The sequence below is a fragment of the Mustela nivalis genome, assembly GCF_964662115.1.
Source record: "Mustela nivalis genome assembly, chromosome: 6".
Lineage (NCBI taxonomy): Eukaryota > Metazoa > Chordata > Mammalia > Carnivora > Mustelidae > Mustela > Mustela nivalis.
This window is the reverse complement of record NC_139025.1, coordinates 147,097,189-147,120,325: the sequence shown is the minus strand read 5'-3', so window position 1 is coordinate 147,120,325 and position 23,137 is coordinate 147,097,189. Positions and strand designations below refer to the sequence as shown.

Below are 23,137 nucleotides of genomic sequence, written 5' to 3'. Positions count from 1 at the left end.
AAAAAGGGGAAAGCCACCTGGGGACAGCTAAGTGATAATTAAGAATTTTAGGGCCACAGAAGAATCAGAAGCAGAAAGGAAAAATGAGTATCATTACTCCTTTGGTCACAACTTAGCTGAGGTCCCAGGAAATTGTTTTTCATTTACTAAAAATAAATGTGACCCTGAGAGAAAAGAACCTGAGAGAGGTTCTTGAGTGTTTTAGCAGCGAGCTCCTCAAGGAGCTTTCAGTGAAACTTCTACTGACTGGGACAGGGGAGAGGCAGCTACCGGAACAGGATTTCATTTTTGGTTGTATGAGATGGTCGGGGATCACCTATAGGAGTATGGATTCTAAATCATTTACTGTTTTTGTTTTTTAAAGTAAGCCCTAGGGCCCACCATGGGCCTTGAACTCTCAACCTTGAGATCAAGAGTCACATGCTTTATGGACGAAGCCAGCCAGGCGCCCGTAAATCATTTACCTTTTGAAGCGTTCATCTGATGGCTGTCAAATCCTCCAAAGGTCTCTGCTCTCCGGGGCAAGGAGACAGGACCCACCATGCCTTCCTGCTCAACAGGGCTACTGACCGCCGGCCCCAGCGTGCCTCCGAGGCTTCCACTCACCAAACCTTGAAGGATCTCCACTGGAAAAAAGGAAACATGCTCAAGTTACATTTCATCTTCTACTTAGAAAATCTCATGGTATCACACAAGATATACAGGAAGCACGATCAGACAATTCCAGAGTGACTAGGGACTTCCTTTGCTCAGAGAAAGGTCTCAGCTCAGGGTATGTGTTGTAGCTGGATTCTACTGGGAATTCACGGACGAAGCCTTCGGCCTTATTTACACAGGGTCTAGGAAATTCGAAAGGACACGAGGAAGACAAAGGAATTTACTGGAAGGGGCATGGCCTTCTAGAGTCATACCCAAAGTGGCCAGAAAGAGTTCCCTAGGAAGTAAGATGGGCCAATCTGAGAGCAGCCCTAAAGCTGGCAGGGTTCTTCCCCCGGGTACAGTGAGTTCAAGGGACCAGAGAAGTCAAGGGTCGCAATTCTCAGATCTGACCAGCGAGGCCTCTTTTCTTGAGCTGGGTTCCCCAGAAAGGAAGAAGTGCTCAAAGTGGAATAAAACTTGAGCTGGAGAGAAGCCAGAGAGGAGGTCCAGAAGGACGAAGGAGGGAAACAGAGGCAGGGAATCAAGTGGACGAAGCCATTGTATTTAAAACAACAACAACACCACAAACCACACTCCATGGGAACAATCAGAGTCCTGTGAAGTGAGAAAAGATATCTACACCTAAAAACTTAGGAAGCTTATTTCACGTAAAAATGAGCAACTGGGGGGTGGGGGGAGCCTGGGTGGCTCAGTGGGTTAAAGCCTCTGCCTTCGGCTCTGGTCATGATCCCGGGGTTCTGAGATCGAGTCCCGCAATGGGCTCTCTGCTCAGCAGGTAGCCTTCTTCCTCTCTGCCTGCCTTTCTGCCTACTTGTGATCTCTGTTAAATAAATAAATAAAATCTTAAAAAACAAAAAAAAAAAAAACAAAAAAAAAACGAGCAACTGGGAAACATCCAAGTCAAATCCCACACAAGGCTAAGGAGAAAGCAAGCGAGGGAAGGACAAGGGGCATGACTCCCTGCGTGGGCTGACAGCATCCCGGGGACACGTGTCCATGAAGTGGACGGGCTACTTACTGCCAGGAGCGGACACAGCCATGGAGGAACCCAGGGCAGAATCAGGAAACACAGACACCAAGAAGTGGAAACAAAGAGAAATGATCATTTGAGAGAGGAAAACTAGATCACAAGAGCAAAACCAACCCGACAGAAAAGGACTTACCAGAAGGTGGAAGGAAGAATACTTGAGCATGACAAAGATGAAGGGAACGCAAAATGTGAAGAGAGCAACCCGTGCGGAGGACAGAGGGGTCCGGCATGTGGACAGCGGGAGTTCTTGGAGAAGAGAATCAGAACAAGGGCAGAGGAAAAACACTAAAAGCTGTAATTTAAGAATACTTTTCTGAAATTGGAAGACTGTGAGCCTGAGAACATCGACCCAGAACCACCCCAACAGAAGGCATATGCTGGTCAAAGTACCTGAATTTGAGAAAATAGCTCTCAGGGCGCCCAGGCGGAAAGCACGGGACTTACAAGGGGAGAACTGAGATTACGATCGCACACGGACAGCTGCCTTATGCCAGGAGATAAAGCAAGAATGTTATTTAAGAGCAACCAAGACACCCGAGGGAAGAAAATGTGAACCGAGCATCTCCTATCCCGCAGAGCGGACTCGCGAGCTCTCCACGGTACAGATTACTCCCCGCGCGAGGACCCAGGGTGCGGTGTTCTCACGAACCCTTCCCAGGACAGCTGCTGAAGGAGGAGCCTCAGACATCCGAAGTGACAAGCGCAATGAAAACTCCAGCAGCAGTGACCGGGCCTACTGCCAGGATTGTGGTCTTAAAAAACAAGAGTTCCTTAGAGAAAGGACCTAGATCTGGGGCAGAAAACAAGGTGAGTCTAGAACATCTTGATACACCAAAGAGCACTGAAGCTCTCAGAGACTCCTGGGGTCCCATCAGAAGCACCTGCTGGTTGGCAAATCGCGAACATTCCTCGTGTATAGTACGGATCATCACTGTAGCGACTTGAAAACCGTCAGACAGGTTTAAATTCGTGAGTCTGTAATAACATCTAAAACGTACGGGTCACCTTCAGAGGGTGACCCCAGATCAGTTCATTATCCTGGTAATTGGTAAATAAAGGGGGAAAAAAAATCCAGTGTTTATCATTTTATCTTCCTTCTCCTGCATGCCACAAAGGAGACAGCTAGCTACCTCGTGCCTCTGGTAAAGGAGCCCAGCACCACCAGCACCACAAGGACACAGCTTACCCCGGGATCATGCCTGAGCGATAAAACCTCTCCATCAGGCTGTGGGTGAGAAGGAAGTCCCGGACAGGAGAAGAGAGCGCTCGCGTGCGTAAGAGCTAGACTCTGAGAGACACTCTAGGTCAAACAGCTCCTATTCTTCAAAGATAAATTATGTGGAAGAGAAAGGGCTGGTGGAGAGGCCTGGAGGTTAGGAATCTGAAAGGTCGATGAAAAGCAAGACCACAGTGTCTACAAACAGGCCTTTAGCCATCGATCGGTATGCAAACGTGGAAGTCACAGCACCTGTTCCTTTTCGGAAGCAGGGAGGGAGCTTTGAGGGGGACGGAGCGTGTGGAAGGACTTTGGGGTCTGGCCACGTTCTATTTCTGGACCTGGGTGGCAGTTACAAGGTGTTCCCCTGATGGTAATCTACTAAACAAAATACCTGTCTTGGATTGTTTTCTGGATCTGTACTTTATTTTACAGTGGAAAAGCAAAATCTGGTAGGTAATGTTGGTGCATGAGGCACTTTGGGAAGAGATTAAGACGGGCAATTACCCTCATTTATTGCACTTTTCATTAAAGGTCCTCCTTTGAGAGCCTCTTCTGTGTTGGAGCGGAAGAGGCTCCGAGAGCTGTGCGTTGGGGAGCAATCCTCCGGCAAGGGGGTGCTGCACTCGGTCATGTCTCGGAAAATCATCTCCTTCTCTTCCAGGAGGAGGAGGATCTGCTGGTCCTTCTGCTGGAGTTGCTCTGCACGGAGGATGGAGAAAAGGTCTGGTGACCCGAGTGTCAGGAAGAGATGACCGGGACACGAGCGCCACCTTGTGGTCTTTGGTGGGACAACAGAGAGCGCAGCTCCACCGCAGTCCCCCCTTCCACGCGCGACACCTTCCACCCATCCTCCTTCTAGACAAAAGCAGAATTTGACATAACAACCTGCATACGGTTTCCACTCCTCCACCTCCTGTTTACTTCTCAACCCACTCTCTTCTGCATCTGCATCATTACTGGTCCAGGGAGGCCCGTGTTCCATCTTCTCCAGCATGGATGGTTCTTATTTTTTTTTTTTTTAAGATTTTATCCAACTATCTATCTGTCTATCTGGACAGTGTGTGAGCAGGGGGAGGGGCAGAGGGAGAGGAACAGGAATCTGTGTGCGGAGCATGACACCGGACACGGGACTTGATCATGACTTGAGCTGAAATCAAGAATTGGACGCTTATTGGACTGAGCCCCCCAGGCGCCCCTCCTCTGCCCCCCCACCTGGAGGGCATCACTGGTTCTCTTCCCAGCGTCCACGATGGAGCGACACCTGGGCTTCCTCTCCGCTCCATCTTGGCCGGCCTCCTGCACTGCACACCAGTCTCTCCAGGGATTTGCCCTCTCCCGGCTTCGGGGACTTCCCGTGTGCTGGAACTCATGCGGAGTAGCCCTCGTCCTGCCTGCCTTTCTGAGCGCCAGATCGAGAGTCCCGCCGGCCTGTGGCTGGCTCTACTGAGACGGCTCGTCCTCGGCTTGTCAGAAAGCCCCTTCCTCCACTCTTGCCCTCCCCGTCCTCCCTCCAGCGGCGTGTGGGCCCTTCCTCAGCCTCCAACATCCCCTTCAGCCTCCCGCCGGGCCGGCAGAGGACCAGGGAGGGCTTCTGTCTCCCTGCTCCGTCCTGCGCCCTCCACGCCTCTCCCCTGAGCCACCCAACCGGGCTTTCCACTCCCAGTGGCTTCCCCACTCCCTCAAGCAATTTGCCCCCTGGCTTCAATGCCAACAAAGACAATTTCAGTTGAAGTTTTGCTCCACAAATTGTATCATCCCCTTGTTGCCCTTCAAGCCCTGGTGCTCTTGCAGCTAAATTCCACCTCCTGGCCCTGACCCACCCCCCAGACGCTGCGCACACTCAAGTCCTCTTTCACTCTTCCCCCAACCACTGCTCTCGCCTGGTGCAAGGGACCGCTTCAGGCTCGGCTCGTGCGTCGGCTCCACAGGCAGGATTAGGTCCCACGTCCTTTACACGTGCCCGCAGTCTCGTCCTGTCATCTCATCTGTCTGTCTCCCTTGCTAACGGGGGCTCCCCGACAGCATGGATGCTGCTTTAGGAATCTCTGCGCCCCCAGCACTTAGCAGTATACCTGGCCAGGGGCTTCATGCCCGTGAAAAGGAAGTTTCCATCCCTGCCATGCTCATCACGGGCCAATCAATCAGGTGTAAGTCTGGCTTCAGCCTAAATCTGCCCCCCCGCTGCCCCCACCTCCCAAACACAGTCACTGCTTTGTCCAGCTTTAAGGATTAACCACACTCCTCGGGTGCTTGCATGAATTTGACTCTGGGCCTTATTTCTACCTGAAGCACAGTCCTTACTTCGGAACATTCGATAAGCGCTGGCAAAGAGGGGGAGCCCTCGCCCTGCTGTTTAGCAGGCAGGGAGGAGAGTCCCCTGCCCGGTTCCACGTATGTGACCTTGGACCGTGCCTCTGTGGGCCTCAGCGTCCTCATCTGCACAGTGGGGACTGGCACACATGTCTTGCAGAGACAGTCCTGACGAGACCATCCGGAAGAGCAGGGACTCGATAAACAGAGGTCGAGCATAATCAGTGAGCACGTCTCCCAGAACCACCTCATAATTCATGCAGTGCAGTGGCAGGGTCCGTGATCAAAACAGACTGAACGGAAAATTATCCTCAAGTACCCTTCTCTCTGTTTGAATCTCGAATATGACTGTGAGTTTTAGCAAATTCTCCTGTGACGAAGTACAAAGATGTCACCAGGGTCCAAGAACACAGAAAGTGAGAAAACAGAATCAATATCCCCTCCATCCAGGGTCCAACACCCTCTGACGGCTGTTTTATGGGACCTGGGATCCGTGTTGGCTCAGCCTGGGTTGCTCTTTTGTTAAAAGCCATGGAGTGCCTGGGTGGCCCAGCGGGCTAAGCCTCTGCCTTCAGCCCAGATCATGATCTCAGGGTCCTGGGATCGAGCCCCGCATCGGGCTCTCTGCTCAGCCGGGAGCCTGCTTCCCCCTCTCTTCCTGCCTGCCTCTCTGCCTACTTGTGATCTCTGTCTGTCAAATAAATAAATAAATACCTTAAAAAAAAAAAAAAAAAAAAAGAGCTCCTATTTGGAAGGGCCTGCCGGGACAGCTGTGGGGCTGCAGGCGGCACAGAAAAGGTCCCGGACACCCCGACGGCCTCACCTTTCAGCTCTCGGGCTTTGGTGTCCTGCAGCCTCTTCTCTTCCTCGTTCTCGCTAGGAATTCCTTCATCTTCGTCTCTGTTCCTAACACCAAAGCAAAAGGAAATGAGCCAACAGCCCCCACGAGGCCCGGGACTCTGCTCACGGCCCGCTCTGGGATAAAGTCGCAGGGGCTGGGACGGGCTGTGGCGTGTCCTTACAGGGTGTTGATCGTGTCCTGAATGATGTGGATCCAGCTGTTCCGCTCCTCCTTGGAGCTGGCGTGCACCTCCACCATCTCGGGGTCCTTCATCCCCATGCTGATGAGGAATAAACCTTTCTCCTCGTGGGCCACTTCCCTGACAATCAGCTTCTTTAGCGAGATCACAGTGGATTTCTGGTCCTGGAAAAAGGGGAGAGGGTAAGAAAGGCCCATGGTATTCTAACTCTCAAGAACAGCTCTGACCTAAGGGAAGACCAGATGTATGATCTCGCTTACGTGTGGCACCTAGAAATACAAAAACGAAAGCGAAGAAAACCCCACACCAAACTCACAGAAAAAGAGACCAGACTCGTGGTTACTGGATGCGGAGGGTCGGGAGGGGGAATGAGATGGGGGTCGTCAAAGGGCACAAGCTCTGAAATAAAGCAGCTCTAGGAACGTGACGTGAACAGGCAGACTATGGCTAAATGCTGTACGGTGCACAGGAAAGGTGTTGAGGGAACAAATAAATTCTCAGGGTTCTTACAACAACTATTTTCACTTTCTTCTTTTCTTTGTATTGTGTCTGTATCAGATGGTGACTCTGAGCTGAACTTACTCTGATCATTTAATAATACGTAAATCGAACCATCAATCTTACACCTTAGATGGTGATACAGGTCAATTACTGCTCAGTAAGACTGGAAAAAGGGCTTGTGGTTTAACAAACTATGGTAGACTTAAAACGAAGATAAGTATCTCGTTATCCACCTACATTTTATCAAGCAGAAAAAGATTTCCAGAAAACAAATGGTAATTTGTATCCACAGCGTTTCCAGACATGGTCTCTACACGAGGAATCCTTCTAGGTTCCTCTGTGACTCTGGCTGGCAACATTAGCAATTAGCATGATTCATGGGGTATCAGGTGCAAGAAATACTCTACGGACAGATCTCTTTAGATCAAATGTCTAAGGTTCTCGAAGGGACTGTGAGAGAACAGAAAAATAATGCTTTTTTTGGTGGGGGTGGGGTGGAAAATTGCCAGAGTATCTGAGGAATTACTCAGAGGAATGTGTCCTGAGCAAAGTAAGGTGGAGAGGGAGAGACGGCAGGAATCCAAGGTTCGGACCTCCCGTGCGGGCTACTTCAAATATTCATTCCAAACGGAAGAGACCGACAGTTCAGCTTACCAATGATGCAAAGACGTATTTCTGGTCTTTCTCTTGAAGGAACACTAAAATGTCGGTAAGCAGAACTGCTTGAACCTCTGTCAAGGGGGGAAGGAGAGAATGGACAAGGATTACTTAACAGGGAAGCAAGTTAGAGGCCAACTCAGCAATCCAGCCCACAGAGCCAATCAGGACGGAGAGTGCTCTGCACTCTTCCACAGAGATGGGTTTCTGTTCTGCGCAAGCCACATCGGGTCATTGGATTTTGAGGCATTTTTAAATGGTAGTTATCACCAAAGCCTTATCTTGACAAAGCCTGCGAACTCTGTTCTGGGAAGATGCATCCCATAAGGCGAGACTCTTACTTTTAAGAATAAAACTGGGAAGGACTTTAAGAAATAGTAAATAGCAACATATTCCACCAAATACTCAGGTCACAATACTCTTTGACTTCCGATTCCAATACTGGGAGAGGCGTGAGAGTGGACCGGAGAGCTGCCAATAGGTGATGTACAGAAATCCCTCAGTCTAAGACGAACGGATAAAGACGACGTGGTGTATCTATACAATGGAGTATTACACAGCCACCAACCCCCCCCCCCCCGAAATCTTGCTATGGGCAATGATGTGCAGGGAACTAGAGGGTATTATGCTAAGTGAAAGAAGTCAATCAGAGAAAGACAATTATCACATGATCTCTCTGATATGAGGAATTTTAGAAACAAGACAGGATCATGGGAAAGAGAGGGAAAAATGAAACAAGATGAAAGCAGAGAGGAAGACGGATCATAAGAGACTCTTACTCTCAGGAAACAAACAGAGGGTTGCTGGAGGGGAAGGGGTGGGAGGGAGGGGTGGCTGGTGACGGGCAATGGGGAGGGCATGTGCTATGGTGAGTGCTGTGAATTGTGTAAGACTGATGATTCACAGACCTGTACCTCTGAAACAAATAATACATTATATGTTAACTAAAGAAATACCTCAGTCTCATGGAAGGTAGACTCCCCCCACACCCACAGGACAGAACGGCTCTGCAGTGCCCTCTCAGTTCACAGGTACCTGGGAACACAAAGGCTCGGCCCCTGGCTCTAAGAGATCCTAGTCAGCCTCAATGGCTCTCTACCACAGACGCGGCTGCTCTTGCTCTCAACTCAAACAAAAGCCAAAGTGAGACCTCTACTTGGATCTAGTAATCCAGAAAATGCCACAAACTCTCACTCTGTCAGAGAACACGAAGTGGCATTTTCCCGTGCGCCCTCAAAGACAAAGTCCGGCATCTCCAGAGAGCTGAGAGACTGGCCCCTCTGTGCCACCTTCCCCCTGCAAGTCCTCGGGGAAGGAGCGCAGCTGACTTATACAGCCCCCTCCCAGGTGGCCAGGCCCCCTCTGGCCTTCTCTCTGCGTCTGCCCCAGCGGGAAGCCCCTCTGTGTACTTCACGGCACGGCTACAAAGAGAGCAGAAGCCAGGACAGCGGGTTCCTTGGGAAGTACGGTTTCAGCCTAGACCAACCAGGCTGCTGACGACGATTCTGTGGGCTGCTATTAGTTTTGACATGTTTCTTAAAGTTTACTTTTAAATAATTTGGGTGTCTGCCCAAAAAGAAAAAAAGAAGTTCCAAAACACAAGTTTCCACTTCGTTGGATGCTGTGGCTTCTGCGATCAGCGTCAGTGGGTCAGAAAAAAACAAGCCCGTCCCTCTCGGTGGGTGCCCAGCGCAGGCCTGGCTGTTCCTGGCATGAGCTCGCCCGAGGGGAAAGGGCTCCCCACCCACCCCATCCCCACTGGAGGCCTTCAGGCCCGAGAGCCTTCCTGCTGCTACTGGCTGACCACAGCTGCATGCCCACAGCTGGAATCCATTCCCTGTTACTTTGGGAATGAGGACGTATGTGCCCAGGAAAGAACCAAGCACTGGCTCCACGCAGCGGCTGCTCTAGGAAACTCAGGGCCTTGCAAGAGGAAGCAGGGGCTTCCCAAGAGCCCGGCTGCCTTGAGGCCAGTCCCAACGCGGCAGGCGGGGAAGGGTCCCGATTTGGGCTTCTCCCAGCATCTGAGGACTGGGGCTGGAAGGAGGGAGGGAGCCTCACGGATCACCTAGTTCAGGTTCACTGTGGAGCAGAGAGCCCATCTGCTGGAAGCAGGAAGGGCTCAGTCTTTCCTCTGAAAGGCTCCTTCCCTTCCTTCCCATGCCCTCCGGCACCTCAGGCCCAGTGCAGTCGCCAGACCACACCCTGGAGCAGGGGCGCTGCCGTCCCTGTCACCAGCCTCTCCCGGCTCTGGCGGCTCCCTCGCTGCCTCCACTATCGGGCTAGAAAACAAGCTAATGTATCCCTTCCCTGCTGAAAACCCTGGGTCTGGAACCCATTCTTTGCCCACCCCGAGCCGCCGCGCCGGCTGTCCGTGTCTCCATCTGGACGAAGCTGCATGGCCCATGGCCCCAGCCCTTCAGCCTTCGGGACTAACTCAGTGCCAGTCCCCACTGCCTCCCCCAGTGCTTAGTGCGGCCCTTGGTTCCAGCACCCGCACACTCTGGGGCAAGTACCTCTTCGCCGGCCTCTTCATTCAGAGCCCGACTTCTAGGCACGGTCAGCTTCGTTCACCTAGGAGGCCTGGGATGTCTATACTGTTTGCTCCAAGCACGGTGAAAGGCTAGCTAAGACTCCAGGGTAGTGGCTGTTAGCAGCCGCCTGCAGTATTCCTGACCCACGAGAGCCGAGAGAGAAGGCCCAGATTTCACCCCCAGCCTTGCTTTTCTGTCAGCGGGGCTGACGGCTTGGGGCCGGGGCAGGTGTGCTCAGGGCTGCTGGGGAAGTCAGAGCTGTCACACAGGCCTAGCCAGAACAGGTTCAATGAAAAGATTAAAAAAAAAATCAGATGTAGAGATGATTTAACACACCTCACAGTTACTTTCTTAAACTTGAAGTAGCTCAACCTTTAAAAGAAAAAATTAAAACTAAATGGGAAATTGGTATCTTTTATGACTTCGTGCTTACAGGAAGAAAAGAGTGAATATCATCAAGTTTAATAATCTATCTCGTTGGTATGAATGAAGCATACATTTACTCTACAAAAGGAGGTCTTAGGAGCTGAAAAGTCCTCTACCCTCTCTCTTCAGAACAAGTGATGTGTTTTTAATCTCGGACTCTGAATCGCTATCTGATGGGGCTTCCCCTTCGTGCAACTGTTCCCAGAGCCCCCACCCAAAAGTGTTGCCCATTTCTGTAGGGGAATATGCTTTCCTTACTAGCCTGCGTTCTTGTAGTAATCTTACACTTGGCTTTTTTTTTTTTTCCCTTTTTAAACTGCTTTATGACCTTCACAATATATAATGAGTGTCTCACCACAAGAGACATAACACCAGAAGGTTTACAACAACGGTGCACAGAGAACATTAAGTTCGGGAGGCAGGTGTGTCTTCCTATGAACTTGAGGGAAAACATGAGCATTCGAGGCCTAGGCCACACTCCTCATGACGGCCACGGTAAGGGGGGGTCATGCTAAGTGGCTGCAGACGACAACTGCTCTGCTTTCCCTCCGCACCCTCCCCTCCGTACGCTGCCCTCTCCCTCCTTCCTGGGGCTCCTGAGCCGCTGGCTGACCTGTGCTGCAGGACACGACCGCCACCGACTGACTCGGGACACATGAGACAGTCACTGGCTTCCAGGGCAGGGCCAGCAGCTCTCCGCTAGTAGCAACGTGCTCCTTTGCACCCGTTCTTTCATTTTCCAGGCTGGCATGAGTTTTTTTTTCTTGTTCCTCTTTGGATGCCACTGCTCCTGGGCCTGTCCTTATGGTCTCCCGCTCCTGCTTCTCAACACGAGGGCCACACTGCAACACGCAGACCCGCACACCAGCTCCCCCTCTGCGCTTGACTCTCGGGGGCTGCCCCCACCTGCAAGCCCTCGGGGCCACCTTGCTTTGCTTTAAAAAAAAATTTTTTTTCCCATTTTTCCTACTTGCACTATTCTCTTATTATCTTATTGGAGCACTTTATGACCTCGTAATTTGTCTCAGCCTCATCCTTTCTGATACAAAATTAAGAACAAAATTAAAGGTCCGCTGCTCCAGTGTGACGTGTGGATGTCGGCTCCCTAGGAAAAACCTGGTGGTGGATTTCTATTTTTTTTTTTTTAAGATTTTATTTATTTGACAGACAGAGATCACAAGTAGGCAGAGAGGCAGAGAGAGAGAGGGAGAGAGAGAGAGAGAGAGAGAGAGAGAGAGAAGCAGGCTCCCTGCCGAGCAGAGAGCCGGAAGCGGGGCTCGATCCCAAGACTCTGAGACCATGACCTGAGCTGAAGGCAGAGGCTTTAACCCACTGAGCCACCCAGGCGCCCCCTGGCGGTTGATTTCTAACAAAAACCTCTGAACTCTGCCTGCTCTCCTCTGGTAGGCCCGTAAACTCAAAGAGTGAGCCTTACCTTTCAACCTCCCAGTCGCGCTCTTCAGAAACACACCCCCGTCCCGCACAAGCTTCTTCCGCTTCAGATCCTCCTTGGCAAACATCTGGCCGCTCTTCATCCGCATGATCGACTTGCTGTCTGTCTTCGTATAAATCTCATTGAGACGCACTTTCTTTTCGTAACTTGCCACTTTGCTGTTCACGGCTCCGATCACGTCCTTCACCAGGCTCACCGACTGAGCCAGATCTTCCTGCTCCACGTCATTGTCTTGGAAGGAAGGAACAGTCCTGTTTTAATCGATCCTCTCTGACAAGGAGGGGGAAACCTACTTCCTCGCTCCACACCACCATTTTCCCTCCGGGGACAGGCTGGTAGCGTGTCAGATAGAGCGGGACCAACATAGCAAAGGTCACATACCAATCCCTGTCATAAAGTTAATTCTAAATAAAGAGAGATGTTTTCCCTGACAGACACAACACGCCATTCCACGCCACGTCCGGAAGCAGGAGGACCCGACGAGTTCAGAGAGGGAGAGGAGCAACAGTTTTTTAAACTTCTGTCTTTGTTTTACTTCACTTTCAATGGAACTGCCTAAGAGCAGCGTTCGCTGGGAGAGAGAAACCTGTCATCTGGGGACAAAGCATTTCAAATTTTCACTTCAGAAAAGTGAAGGTTTTTAAGGTTTTTAAGGCAAAACACAGGCTCTCTCATAGACCTGCGAGAGCCTGAGGGAGCTCTTCCTTGGGGCCTCTTGCGCTGCCGGACAGACGGGAACCAGCCCACAGGCGGACACGACCAGGTGAGGAGGGAGGCTCACCTTTGGTACACTGTAGTATTCTCTGGAATAAAACTGGGTATTTGGTGATCCGCTGGGTCACCAGCAATATGCACTCCGGGATGCCCAGCCTCCTCACCACGGCGCTGCTCATCTTCTTCTGCAAAGGACAGAACAGATCATCAGGAGCTACGCTCTGTCCCTGTCCCTGCCCGTGCCAGTGCCCCGGACCGCGGTGCGGAGTTCCAGGGTTCCCACCCGTACCTTCACGAACGCCTGGAACCGCTTATCCTTGGTATAAATGTCTTTAAAGTAGTTCACAGACTGGTTGTGCTGCCCACAAAACTTGCCATATGTCTTCTTTAAGCGCTCTGCGTTCTCCCCTGAAAACTGTGGAGGAAAGAGAACAGAAGTTAAGTCGGAGCTCAGGGGGCTCAACTTTTACCAACATTTTGTATGCGGTTTCCAGTCTATTTGTAAAACCCAAGCATGCTTCCCCAAGAACTCCCCCCAAAGATTAAAATGGCACAGCAGCTTTGGGAAATTGTCTGGAAGTTCTCCAGAAAGCTATACAGTCACTGTGGGACCGGCAGTTCCACTCCAAGGCACAGAACTTACTACACACGAACGCCTGGATATGAGAGTTCACGGCCACCATATTCCCAAGTGCCCCCAAGTGGAAAGAGACCAAATGTCCCTCCAAGGATAAATACGATGTGGCAGACACACAGGGTGGACCATTATTCAGCCGCGAGAAGGAGTGGAAGACGGATCCAGGTCACAATACTGATGAGCCTTGAAAGCATTATCCTACATGAAACAAGCCTACTGCCAGGTCCATATGTTGTTTTACCCCATTTACACAGTAAGTCCAGACTGGACGAGCCCACAGGGACAGCGAGATCGGCAGACGCCTCGGCAGAGGCAGACAGGGGTCGGGTGATGAAGATTCTCTGAACTAAGTGTGATGACGGCCGCCTAACTCCGCGGACACGGCGGAAACCATGGAGCGGGCGTTCTTTTCTGAGCTGTAGGCTTTCAACGGGGCATTATATGGCATATGAATTTACTTCATTAAACATGTTCTATATATTTTAAAAAACAACCACCCAGAAATACCTATGTACTGTGCACTTAAGTCATGCAAAATGTGTTCTAACTTCCATTTGTCGTAAGCACGGTGATAAGACAGGGAGGCTCACTAGAAGTTTTCTTGTGAGACAGACTTACAGACTTCACCTGGGTAAGTTAGGAAGGTATCAGAAACGGCTGTTACTGAGGGATCTGCTCACCTCATCCATCTCAGGCCAGCAGTGCTAACAATTCTGCGTGGCCTTTCATCATTCCTAAAACATGTGCGATCCCAATGGCCCGCGTAAAGAAACGCTCATTTTGGGGCAAACGAGGGAGTTTCTGCGTGGGGTCTATGCGATGCGCGCCCAGCGCATTGATTCCCCTGTCCTGAAAACCTCTGAAGGCCACACAAACTGACCCTTATCAGAAGAACTTGAGGAAAGGTTCGGGGTGGCAGTTTCTCTCTCTCCCCTTCACCACGGGGAGGCTGCGGCAGAGATTTCAGGTGCTCTGCTCCCTTCACGAAGCAAGTGCTCTAACGATTCTAGAACTCCCACAGAGAACCAACAAATGGATGCCATGGGGGCTAAGACAGGAGTCCCACCATCAGAGATCTTACTAGAGGACGGACACTAGTACAGAGAGCCACGGACAGCAGCAGTTAAGGTTAGATGAGGCACCTGTGCAGGTCTGAAGGCAGAGAGAGAGACATGGAAAATGCTGGGAGGGGATGTTTGCGGAGGAAAGGGCCTCACTTGCAGAGCTGAGCGCTTCCACTTTGAGGCCCTATTTGTGGCAGACAGCTGCCTTCCGGCATGGGCTGCACTGTGCGTGCATTTACCTCCTGCCACGCCTGTGTTCCCTTGGGAGCACGGGGACCTGAGGCACAGTTCCATGCTGTGTCTGCCTTTGCGGTACAGATGCCCAGTAAATACGTGAGAAAGGAATGAATGAATGCACTAGTGAATTAATGAGGTGAGGGGCATAGGCAGAAGAACATAAGGGAAGGACAACTCTTCCAGTTCTCGGGCAAATGTTCCAGCAATGAAGCCTCTGCTTCTCCAGCCCAGACCTGCTGGGGAGGGAGAGCTGGTGGCCGGCGTGCTGGGCCGTGAAGGTTAAACCAGCAACACTTTTTGCAAAATAACTTCTGGCCCAGCTGTTTCTGAGTAGGGCTGAAACCTTGATGAAAATATCAGCAAGATCTACTTTATGAATTATTTTACAGATACTTTCTTATTCAATTTTCTATGCTCAGCTGGTTTTGAGATAAAGGAGTTCCTTGTGATTTGAGGCACAGGGGACGCGAGATTCCAACAGAGAGCTTTTGATTTTTTTTTCTTTTTTTTTTTTTAAAGATTTTATTTATTTGACAGAGAGAAATCACAAGTAGTTGGAGAGGCAGGCAGAGAGAGAGAGAGGAGGAAGCAGGCTCCCTGCTGAGCAGAGAGCCCCATGCGGGACTCGATTCCAGGACCCTGAGATCATGACCTGAGCCGAAGGCAGTGGCTTAACCCACTGAGCCGCCCAGGAGCCCCAAGCTTTTGATTTCTTAAACTACCCTGTCTCAAGTGATGGTCTGGATGCTGAGAAAGGAAAATGGACTTTCACTGAGTGTCTTCCCCATTTGCTAGATATTTTGCGTATACATTCCTTTTAACTTTAAAAAATAGTGTTAGGAGAGAAAATCTGTCCTCACTTACAGAAAAGGACACCTGACGCTCAGAGAGATTCAGCAACCTAAGCTTACATAGATAACGAAGAGTAGAGCCAGGACGTCAATGAGTGGCTGCTGAAGCGTAAAGCTTCACTTTTCACCCTATTTTGTGGGGAAGAGCCTTCCCGCTGCTCACCTGATTCACCAGCACATCTCCCATCCTCCTGATGAGAAAGTTCTTCTCGCTTTTATCCACCAGAGACTCCTTCTTCCGCTCCAGGATCCTCTGGAAGAACTGGCTATGGATACTGATCAGCTCGTCCAAGCAGGGGAACAGCTTCTCCACCGTCTGCTGCTCGAAGAGCAGCTCCGTCATCATCCCGCGGCTGTACACATCGCTCATGATCTTCAGCGTCCGGATGTGGTGCAACTCGGTCTGCATCAGCTCTGAAGGACGACAGAGCTCAAAGGTCAGCAACGTTCCTTTAGAGGATTCTCCTTCAAAGGTCATTCGTGGCCACTGAGAGCTCACTTTGGTTTAAACAGCCACTTTGTGTGTTTAGAGCACAATTTAGACTTAAAAACCGGGTCAAAAGCTGTCTCTCCCCTCAAGTGTTCTCATCTTATTCCTCTACTTCGTGTGACCTGACCGTGTTTTCTGACAGCGTACTGGACTCCATCACTCTTAAATGGTGGTTTCCCAAGTGGTCTTCATTGGATTTGGAGCCTTTTGTAATTTACTGTGTCCCGTTTCCTAGAAATGACTCGCGCTTGGTTTCCCGTGCAGCTGAGGAAGCAAACTGAACAGCCACAAGAGATCTCTTTCCAGGGCGACCATGTAAGTAAGCACTCACAGTCAATAAAATGTTCAACGAAATTGAAGGAAACAATTTTAAAGAGGAAAGGACAGAAATCAGATCGTGTCCCTAGACCTCAAAGTTTTTAAAGAAAATCTCTGACATGCTACATACTTGAAAATTGGCTTTCCATGGTCTAGCGATTCCCCTGATAAAAACTGCTGCACAATGCAAACCAAGTATTAGCAGGGCAAATGGAGAGTCTTACCATAAATCACTTCTTGCCGTTTGACCACATCTTTCTTTTGCTGTTTCAGAAACTTGCTGTCCACAATGCGACTCCAGGACTCGGCTTCTAGTTGCTTGGATTCCATCTCAAAGTCCCCCATTAGCTGTCCTTCATTCATGTCTGTACCTACTCCTCAAAACACCAGAAGATCAGGATCAAAATCTGGGGTCTGTGAGCTCTCAAAAGCCTACCCCGGGCTCTCCTCGGGTGATAATGTTGTAAGACACACACAGAGAGCATTAACATAGAACGTTCACAGAACGCATAGTCTCGTACCAGAAAGAATTATTTCCTGTTTGGGAGTGACACAGTCCACATACATGGCTCTGGGTAAGAGATCACGTAAGTCAAATGTGACTGAGATTCAGGATTCCCATGTGAATAAGGAATTGAAAAGGACCTGGTAACTTTACTAGTCGAAGAGAGTAGGTTTACGACCTTCCCAGAGAGCTATGGCTGACCGTGTGCCAAAAGTCTAGGGCCAGAAAAAGTGTGTGTACTAGAGAGTGACCACATCAAAGTCCATGACATCCCTCAACGGACAACTATCTAACAACCGGGTAAGTCTGATACCATTCATTATAAAGCGTTTGATGACTCATAGACAGGTTAGAGAACCTTCACAGGAGAAAGCAAAAGGCAGGTACTATTACTCCATTAACACTTATATTCAGGGATAAGACACACGCCATAATTTCCGCTTACCCTCATCAGTTAGCGACTCTGTTGACTCATTGACCTTGCTGATTTTATTGAGTGAGTCTGTTGAATGAGACAGGAACTTCCAGGTGTTTGATATGTTCTCGTCATTGCCAACTCTGGAGATAAAAAGAAGCACCTACTGTCAAATACATATCGATAAACCATGGTCTGCTTTCTCAAATGAGTACCTGAAAAACTAAAATGACAGCTGCCTGTAAGCACCAAGTGATGGAAGACAAATGACTTGAGTCAGGTACTCAGCAATATGCAACATAAACCATTAATGAAGGTCAGAGACATCTAACATCACTGCAAACTTGAACTTCTTGAGCCTTCAATTATTTTTTTTAATGATAGGTAACAAGAGAATCTTATTCCCTTAAACTCTACACACATTATATAAGAAAATTCTCCATTTGAAACTCACTGTGTGACCACTAACTTTAACTCCTTATTCTCTAAATAATTGTAGACCAAGCACTTCTAATAAACTGTACTCCCTGGGACTTTCTCAAACCCCAACCTACCTGTTAGCACAGGAGGCCCCCAGGGAACGTTTCGGATAGGACACAAAAGCAAGCCAGAGTCATTTAACACTTTATTATTTTACTTAAAGACTAGCTATTTTTTTTTAAAAGATTTTATTTATTTATTAGAGAGAGAGAGATCACAAGTAGGCAGAGAAGCAGGCAAAGAGAGAGGGGGAAGAAGGCTCCCTATTGAGCAGAGAATCTGATGTGGGGCTCGATCCCAGGACCCTGAGATCATGACCTGAGCCGAAGGCAGAGGCTTTAACCCACTGAGCCACCTAGGCACCTCCAAAGACTATTTTTAAAGTCATAATGCAAACACATTTTGAGACTGTAACAACTCTGAAAAGAAGGCTTTTGTTTTGTTTTAATAAATATTTATTTGACAGACAGAAATCACAAGTAGGCAGAGAGGCAGGCAGAGAGAGAGGGAAGCAGGCTCCTTGCTGAGCAGAGAGTCTGATGCGGGACTCAATCCCAGGACCCTGGGATCATGACCTGAGCCAAAGGCAGAGGCTTTAATACACTGAGCCACCCAGGCACCCCTAAAGGAAGGCTTTTGAATAATGACAGTACAAAGACAAAACAAAATACCTGAAACATTTTTTTTTTTTAACAAGAAAACACTAGCCAGCACAGAGGTTAGGATGTACAGACAAAAGAAGATTTGCATCCTTCAGTTAAGAATTTTGCTCCAGCCTAGGTTACGATAGATAGAAGAGATGTTTTGAGTCCTACATTGGCAATGACTTCTTTGCTTGATGGGAAAGCAGGAGTCTTATTACCCCAAACAGCCAGCAACATCATAATCAGCCCTGTGTTAGCCATGTGACGCTGAGGCCTGGACAGTCAGGGGCCAGAGCAACTTTTGCAGAGACCACAAAAGGACCTCAGTGCAAATGAATGAGTGGGGACCTAAGAGTCGTAACTGGCCCCATCCTTCACTGCTGTGGAATGGACTCAAGGATCAAGATGCAACCCCAGGAAAGAGATTTATAAAGAGCAGCAGAAACACTAGGTTCATCTGATCAACAGAGAAGTGTGACATCTGAAAAGGTAAGTAGTTACAAACAAAAATCAGAAATAAGTCATTCTACCCACCCCATTTTCACCTTTTATTTTGATCTAAAACCACCTCTTTACAACTCCGGTTCCTTAAAAGCGAAGCTGACTGTGCACGAAGCACAGGACAACGTGGCTGACGGTGTGTTTAAAGGGGTCCCCGCTTAAAATGGTGGGCACAACAGTGCATCGAAGCGCACTCTCCATTCTCCATGTCAGTAACACGGGGGTGTGCACCTCGTTATGTTACATAATTTTTCCCTAGAAGAATCTTTCCATCAAATGATACAGTTATGAAGCTCTTGTCACCTAGATGTCAACTGTGCGATCTTAAAACCTCCACTTACCCAGCAATGTTCTGTATGGAGACACTTTTGGAGAGGGACACACTCTGCTGGGGCCGTCTGTTGGCAAACATGGGAATGGCAGCGGCTTCATCCGCCAGGAGGACTGCAGACCGAGGCCGCTCCTTGGGCTGTGAGGCTGTAAGGGTAAGAGAGGACACCGCCTGAACCACGCGTCCAAGCTTATGAGTAGGGACTCATCTAACAAATGCCAAAGAGAACAAATTTCTTTAAAACAGCTTTGTCCTGGGAGTGTAAATGACAAAAACTCTACAGAAGACCATCTGGCAGTGTCTGTTGAAACTACAAATGCCTACATATCCTTTGATCCAGTAATTCCTCTTTAGGATAGGTTTATTCTACCTTTTTTTCTTTTTTAATGGAATCTCTGCTCCCAACATGGGGCTTGAACTCACAACCCCGAGATCAAGAGTCCCACGCTCCACCGACCGAGCGAGTCAGGCGCCCTGGATATGTTGATTCTATAAGACATACTCGTAATGCTTAAAAGGACACATGTCCAAAGTCATTCAATGCAATGTTGTTGCTTAAAGTAAAATATAAGCCATGACACAAATGAGTAGCAAAAGAAGATGAATTAACAAATTATGGTACACCATAGACTGACATATGATGTAGCTTTTAAAAAAATGAGTACCCTCTCCAAGAACTGACACAGGATCTCCAAGATAATACTGTAAGGGGAGGGGGGAAGGGTGGGAATCAAGGCCCAGAACAAAGTTGCACAACAGACTCTCATGTTTAAAAAAAAAAAAAAAAAAAAAGCCAAATTTGTATTTGCCTTACTTTCATAAAGAAACTTGAAGATACATATAAAAACTAAGAAGAGTGGTTAGCTGTGGGATGGCACGGAGATTAGGCAATGTAGATAAAGAATCATGGGTAATAGTATATTTATTTATTTATTTATTTTTTAAAAGGATTTTATTTGACAGAGATCACAAGTAGGCAGATAGGCAGGCAGAGAGAGAGACAGAGAGAGAGAGAGAGGAGGAAGCAAGGCCCCTGCTGAGCAGAGAGCCTGACGCGGGGCTCGATCCCAGGACCCTGAGATCATGACCTGAGCTGAAGGCAGAGGATTTAACCTGCTGAGCCACCCAGGCACCCCAAGTAATAGTATATTTAAACACAGAAAGTAACTCAAGGTTAAATAAAATAAAATTGGGAAAATTTTCCGGACAGAAGAAACCCGAGGGGCACCCGGGTGGCTCAGTGTGTTGAGCTGCTGCCTTTGGCTGGGGCCATGATCTCAGGGTCCTGGGATCGAGTCCCATATCGGGCTCTCTGCTCGGCAGGGAGCCTGCTTCCTCCTCTTTCTCTCTGCTTGCCTCTCTGCCTACTTGTGATCTCCCTCTGCCAAATAAATAAATATAATCTTTAAAAAAAAAAAGAAACCCGAGGTGAGAGAGCCCAGCATTCTGTGCGAGCGCCTATCCAGCCACGTGGGAGGTGCTTGTGAGATACGCAGACCCCAGCCCTTCTCGTCCCTTGCGGGTGGGGTCCGGGTCCACACGTTTTAGAAGCTCCCCGAGGGATCCTTCTGTACACTGTTTGAGAACGCAGACTCTGACCAATTGCTTTAACTTACAGCCAAGGAAAATGCAAAACGGGAATGTCACCCAGCTCAGCTGTTCTCGTACCGCGCAGGTCTCCGGAACATGCCCAGAGAGGATGCCGGAGCTCCCATGTTACGCTCGAGTGAGCATCCTGGCATTTGGCTAACAAATTACTTTTCCCTGGTAACTGAGCTCGTGCCCCAGACTCGAGCTGCATGATCTTTCTATCCCCGCCAGTGTCAGGAGCTGCAAGAAATAAGACTGGGACGGCTGCTGTGACATTCACGGTCTTCGGGAGGTTTCTGACTTCATAAAAAATTAACAAAACCATTAATTTCCAATTCAAATTCGACTTAGAGGAAGGTGAGACAATAAAACATCAGACACACACTACGTGACCGTATGACCGGACCCTTCTGGCAGGAAGCACCCGAGAAGCAGGAGATGGGGGTTTGCTCCAACAGGGAGTGAGCGCGACGGCAGGAAGGGAACGTGCTGAAGCGTCCAAGGGCCTGGGGCGTCCTCGGTGTTTTAGGAGGGGGTCAGAGAGCAGATACAATCAGACGGAGGAGGAGACGCTGGCTCTCGGAGAATGGTGTGGATGTGGGTAGGTCGGAAGGCAAACAGGACACCGAGATGAGGAGAAGTGTATGAAGGAAGGTGGAGAGTCCAAGAGCACAAGTAGAAGAACAAAGGGAAAAAAGGAAAGAGGATGGATATAAAGAATCCGTAGAAAAGGCTGGAGAATCAGAATGAAATCATGCTACGCAGAACCCTAAAAGTGATAAAGAAAAACTGTTTGGGTTTTTTTTTCCTTAAATTAAAAAAAATTTTTTTTTTTTTAAGTAACCTCCACACCCAGTGTGGGGCCTGAACTCACAATCCTGAGATCAGGAGTCGCACAGACTTAGCAAGCTAGTGTCCCAAGAACTTTATTTTTTTTTTTTTTAAAGATTTATTTATTTATTTGACAGAGAGATCACAAGTAGGCAGAGAGGCAGGCAGAGAGAGAGAGGAGGAAGCAGGCTCCCTGCTGAGCAGAGAGCCCAATGTGGGACTCGATCCCAGGACCCTGGGATCATGACCTGAGCCGAAGGCAGAGGCTTTTACCCACTGAGCCACCCAGGCGCCCCCCAAGAACTGTATTTTTAAAGGACGGAGTAACAGGGTGAAAATAACAGCTTTCCCTTGTTTGAAGCCAACCCCTACTCCAGTCAGGGAAGTGACGTAATATTTCCGAGCCTCAGTTTCCCTGTGTGGGAATGATAGTAGTAGCCAAAGCTAACACTTTGGAGGCCTACTAGGAGGCCTACTATTAGGTTCTGGACAGGTGTGATCTTATTTAAAGCTGACAACCACCCACTGAACTGTTTTCATCTGTTCACAGAGGACGGATGTAGTAAATGCCCAAGGTCACCACACGGCTACTGACCGGCAGGGCTGGGACTCAAACCCACACGACTTGAATCCACAATCTGTACTCTTCACCACCATACTGCGTCAGGGGGTGTGAAATAGCAGTGAGAATACTTGTGGGGGTCAGAGGTAGCATACATCACCTAACATACAATAGGTATTTAAAACAAAAAAGAAAGATGCTAGTTCTGAAGCAAGGGATAATGTCCAAGAAAAAATGTTTACGGCAGAGTAGACTGGTAGAAGGTAGTGGAATGGGTTGGATCACTGCTTACAGTGGGCGTCGGTCTGGCAAAACCTCTCTTATAGTAATCTACGGGCAAAGAGTGAGCATCAGCAGACTTAACCCTTTTGGAAGAACTCAGAGCAAGTCCGTGCGGAGCAGTGGTCCTCAAGCTTGAGTGTGCATCACACTCACCCAGAGGATCTGTTCGAGCACAGATCACTAGGCTCCACCTCTGGGACTTCTGACTTAGTAGGTGTTAGTAGGGCCTAAGAATGTGCACGTCTTAAGAATCCAGGAACTACACTTTGAGAAACACTGCCTTAGGGGGGAATCCCATATGGGTTCCTGGAGAGCCAATTAAGATGATACCCAGTACTGCATTATTTGTGGTGGCAGCTGGAAATGACTTAGATATCCATCTTCAGGGGAACCAATAATTAAACTATGGAACAGGTTTATGGAAGAATGCCATGCAGCCGTCTGAAAAAACAGCTCATACATAAGAACGTGCACAGATCTTAAAAAGACAGATGGAGAAAAAAGAACGAAGAAGTGTCAGTCTTACCTACTACAAATGTGACACAAAACAGTGAAGGTAATTTCAGACACAAACATCTGAGCAAAGACAGAGCAGATCACAAGGATATATGTCAAATAATGATATGGGCACTACGGAGGGAAAGGAAGGAGGCTGGGGATGGGGAATGAGAAAGGGAGAACATTAAGTAAAACCGAAGTGGAGCTTTGCACACACTGGCTGGAGACAGTACTACGTGAATGACTGAATTCTGTGAACCGCTTGAAGTCCTTGGGGAGAAAGAACTATTTACTTAACTTCACAGCTTATAAACTAAATTATAAACAGTTTATAAGCTAAATTGTAAAAAAATTTTT

General features: G+C 48.8%; 1 protein-coding gene across 8 annotated transcripts in view; it reads right to left on the bottom strand.

The window, feature by feature from the left end:
• Positions 1-23,137, bottom strand: part of AKAP13 (A-kinase anchoring protein 13) — a 119,969-nt gene that overhangs the window by 11,302 nt on the left and 85,530 nt on the right. For 5 of the 8 annotated variants that reach the window (XM_082736028.1, XM_082736033.1, XM_082736030.1 and 2 more), the window contains 12 exons: positions 19,028-19,163; positions 17,092-17,204; positions 16,366-16,518; positions 15,497-15,747; positions 12,834-12,959; positions 12,612-12,729; positions 11,813-12,061; positions 7,415-7,491; positions 6,242-6,423; positions 6,043-6,125; positions 3,414-3,608; positions 465-626 (listed from right to left, as the gene is read on the bottom strand). In XM_082736028.1, the coding sequence (XP_082592154.1) occupies positions 465-626; positions 3,414-3,608; positions 6,043-6,125; positions 6,242-6,423; positions 7,415-7,491; positions 11,813-12,061; positions 12,612-12,729; positions 12,834-12,959; positions 15,497-15,747; positions 16,366-16,518; positions 17,092-17,204; positions 19,028-19,163 (1,845 nt within the window). The remainder of the gene's footprint in view (positions 1-464; positions 627-3,413; positions 3,609-6,042; positions 6,126-6,241; positions 6,424-7,414; positions 7,492-11,812; positions 12,062-12,611; positions 12,730-12,833; positions 12,960-15,496; positions 15,748-16,365; positions 16,519-17,091; positions 17,205-19,027; positions 19,164-23,137) is intronic. The other 3 variants (XM_082736029.1, XM_082736032.1, XM_082736031.1) reach the window with 2 other exon arrangements.